Here is a 3,960-nt window from a genome sequence, read left to right on the forward strand (position 1 = left end):
TTACACTACTTTATATACAGTTAGCTAGTTTATACTACTTTATATACAGTTAGCTAGTTTATACTACTTTATATACAGTTAGCTAGTTTATACTACTTTATATACAGTTAGCTAGTTTACACTACTTTATATACAGTTAGCTAGTTTACACTACTTTATATACAGTTAGCAAGTTTATACTACTTTATATACAGTTAGCTAGTTTATACTACTTTATATACAGTTAGCTAGTTTACACTACTTTATATACAGTTAGCTAGTTTAGTCCAGTGGTTCCCAACCTAGGGGTGGGGCCCCTCCAAAGGGTCAGCAGATAAATGTGAGGGCTGCTGAGATGATTAATGGGAAAGAAGAAAAAACAAAGTTCTGATTCACAAATGTGTTTTTCAGTTTTTGGACTTTTTCTCTAATCTTTGATTTTTGCTGAAATATTGGATCATTTGAACATTTATTGAAATGAAAGCATGTGAGAAGTTTAGAGGGAAGAATCAGTATTTGGTGGAGCTGTTAACAACTCAGACATCTGAAATGTGAGTCGACTACACACTGCTAGTACTAGTACCTCTAACTGTACTACAGTAAAGTACTAGTACCTCTAACTGTACTACAGTAAAGTACTAATACCTCTAACAGTACTACAGTAAAGTACTAGTACCTTAAACTGTACTAAAGTAAAGTACTAGTACCTCTAACTGTACTACAGTAAAGTACTAGTACCTCTAACTACTACAGTATGAATATTAAGGGTTATATATTTAACAGAACTTGTTTCAAATCATTTGTTACAAACTAAACCTGAAGACGACAATTCATCACCTTTTCTCTGACTGGTGTATTTGAAGCTTCCTGTGTGATATTTATGTCTGTGTATTATTGTATATAGTTATATTATAGTCGTGTTTCCATCCAGGTGAACTGATTAAAGAAGTAGAACAAAGCCGACACAGTTCAACATTTTATTCACGTGTCAGAAATGTCTAAAAACATCCGTGCAGTCAGACGGTCGGTAGACGGACAAGTCAGACGGTCAGTAGACGGACAGGTCAGACGGTCAGTAGACGGACAGGTCAGACGGTCGGTAGACGGTCGGTAGACGAGCAGGTCAGACGGTCAGTAGACGGACAGGTCAGACGCTCGGTAGACGAGCAGGTCAGACGGTCAGTAGATGGACAGGTCAGACGGTCGGTAGACGAGCAGGTCAGACGGTCGGTAGACGAGCAGGTCAGACAGTCAGTAGACGAGCAGGTCAGACGGTCGGTAGACGGGCAGGTCAGACGGTCGGTAGACGAGCAGGTCAGACGGTCGGTAGACGGACAGGTCAGACGGTCAGTAGACGGACAGGTCAGACGGTCGGTAGACGAGCAGGTCAGACGGTCGGTAGACGGGCAGGTCAGACGGTCAGTAGACGGACAGGTCAGACGGTCGGTAGACGAGCAGGTCAGACGGTCAGTAGACGAGCAGGTCAGACGGTCAGTAGACGAGCAGGTCAGACGGTCAGTAGACGGTCGGTAGACGGACAGGTCAGACGGTCAGTAGACCAGCAGGTCAGACGGTCAGTAGACGAGCAGGTCAGACGGTCAGTAGACGGACAGGTCAGACGGTCGGTAGACGGACAGGTCAGACGGTCGGTAGACGAGCAGGTCAGACGGTCAGTAGACGAGCAGGTCAGACGGTCAGTAGACGAGCAGGTCAGACGGTCAGTAGATGGTCGGTAGACGGACAGGTCAGACGGTCGGTAGACGAGCAGGTCAGACGGTCAGTAGACGGTCGGTAGACGAGCAGGTCAGACGGTCGGTAGACGAGCAGGTCAGACGGTCGGTAGACGGACAGTTCAGACGGTCGGTAGACGAGCAGGTCAGACGGTCGGTAGACGAGCAGGTCAGACGGTCGGTAGACGGACAGGTCAGACGTCGGTAGACGAGCAGGTCAGACGTCAGACGTCACATTCAAGTCTCGAAACATGAAAACATAAAACGTGTCCCTTCATATCCTGAGAGAGTTAATCACCAACGTTACGACCAACACGATAATTACATCTTTACAACATTATTTACTCAGGGCCACAGGAACCCCCCCCTCCCCAACCCCAGGGGCAGATACACCCCCCCCCCCCCAGGGGCAAATACACCCCCCCACCCTCTTGCAGATCACCCCCCCCCCCCCTCCCAGCTTAATGTAGTGGAATACCTGTAAGCACAAAATAAACTGAAATCGTGAAGGATTTAAAACTCTAAACAAAACAAAAGCATGAAATTAAGTTTCTTAATTATTTAGTTTGTTAAAAGACAGAAAACTCGTTCAGAGTGACGTCATCACACGTCTCATTCAACCCCAACCCCAAATCCACCAATCAGCGACTTGATTCTGCTTTAAGGTGTTTCACGGTGACGGTTTAAAGCCGTTCGGTTGCCGTGGGAACGCAGGTTTATTTCAGAATAAAACTCATCGTATCTAAAAGGGAAAATAGCGTCAACATTTCTCTCACTGACAAAAGTTTCTGAATTTCACGTATTAAACTTTCTGGAAGGTTTGTTGGACAGTTTTAAAGCCTCCGCTGGTGTTGGGGGGGGGGGGGGGGGGTAGACTCCTCTGTTAATGTCCAAAAACTGTTGGATGCATGTCAACTCTTCAAAATAAAGGACCAAAACAAAAGTAAAGCAACATGTCACCCAGCGGAGCACTGGGTGCTTTATTTTGAAAAGTTTTTAATAAGTGTAAACACAGAGGAGTCAGAACCTCGAACCCTCGAACCCGAACCCGAACCCACCACACACAGCCAGGCGCTTTCAGCCACTTCTCATGGCCTTCATCAATGAACAAAGCCACTCAGACATCATCATCATCATCACCACAGAGCAGTCAGTGTGGAGCTGATGAAGGCCTTAAAAGTGCCCGAAAGATCCAAAACCTGCCAAGTGAACATGAGTCAGAAGCTTGGTCGTGTTTTTGGGGAACGTGAGAAAGTTTGATTCACATTAACGAGGTTTTAAAGTTCAGGTGGTTAAATGTGGTTTGATGGATGTGAGGAAGGGGTCCTGACTTCACAGAGGAATCAGGTTTTGGGGACATTTTTAAACGTCATGTCGGACTGAAGAGCGACGGAGTTTTCTGATGTTTATAATCAATCAGCAGAACGATCAGTAGTTAATGATTAGCTGCGGCTCCACTGAAGACCCGGTCCTGTTAGTAAAACCTCAAATTCACAATCAAAAATTACAAGAGACTAACTGCTACACATGATTCCACTGGCCTCCAGGGGCCTCCAGGGGTCTCCAGGAGACTCCACTGGCCTCCAGGGGTCTTCAGGAGACTCCAGGGGCCTCCAGGGGTCTCCAGGGGCCTCCACTGGCCTCCAGGGGTCTCCAGGAGCCTCCAGGGGCCCTTAGGAGACTTCAGGGGCCTCCAGGGGCCTCCAGGGGTCTCCAGGGGACAGTTGACTGCTTTGTCCAGCTGGTGATGCAGCTTCACTGCAGCCGCCTGCACAGCAAGAATCCACTGAGCAGACAAAACCTGAATGTGTTAAAGTGTTAAAGTGACTTCCTGTCTGAAAATCAGCTGTTAGAACCAGTCAGAACCAGTCAGAACCAGTCGGAACCAGTCGGAACCAGTCAGAACCAGTCAGAACCAGTCGGAACCAGTCGGAACCAGTCGGAACCAGTCAGAACCAGTCAGAACCAGTCAGAACCAGTTGGAACCAGTCGGAACCAGTCGGAACCAGTAGGTGAGGGAGTGTGCGGGTCAGTGATCACAGTGAGTTTGTCTCCACCCGCCTGCTGCTGTCCTCTCACACACAGCGAGCGTCCCTGAGGTCAGCTGACCATCAGTGCTGTGATTGGTCCAAACATGCCTCAAACATGGATGACGGCGTCGTCCTCTTCGTCCCGCCCCTCCTCCTGTAATGTGTCCGTCCTCCCCGCCGCCCCCTCCTCCTCCTCCCCCCCCTCGGCTCCGCGGGGGCCG

At 48.2% G+C, this 3,960-nt stretch overlaps 1 protein-coding gene across 1 annotated transcript in view; it reads right to left on the minus strand.

Moving 5' to 3' along the window:
- Window positions 1-1,769: 1,769 nt before the first annotated feature.
- The window catches only part of tyro3 (TYRO3 protein tyrosine kinase), a 22,963-nt gene continuing 20,772 nt past the window's right edge, over window positions 1,770-3,960 (minus strand). The window contains exon 20 of the mRNA XM_053335951.1: window positions 1,770-1,952. Coding sequence (XP_053191926.1) covers window positions 1,934-1,952 — 19 coding nt within the window. The 3' untranslated portion in view covers window positions 1,770-1,933. The remainder of the gene's footprint in view (window positions 1,953-3,960) is intronic.

Source organism: Scomber japonicus, chromosome 16, assembly GCF_027409825.1.
Source record: "Scomber japonicus isolate fScoJap1 chromosome 16, fScoJap1.pri, whole genome shotgun sequence".
NCBI lineage: Eukaryota > Metazoa > Chordata > Actinopteri > Scombriformes > Scombridae > Scomber > Scomber japonicus.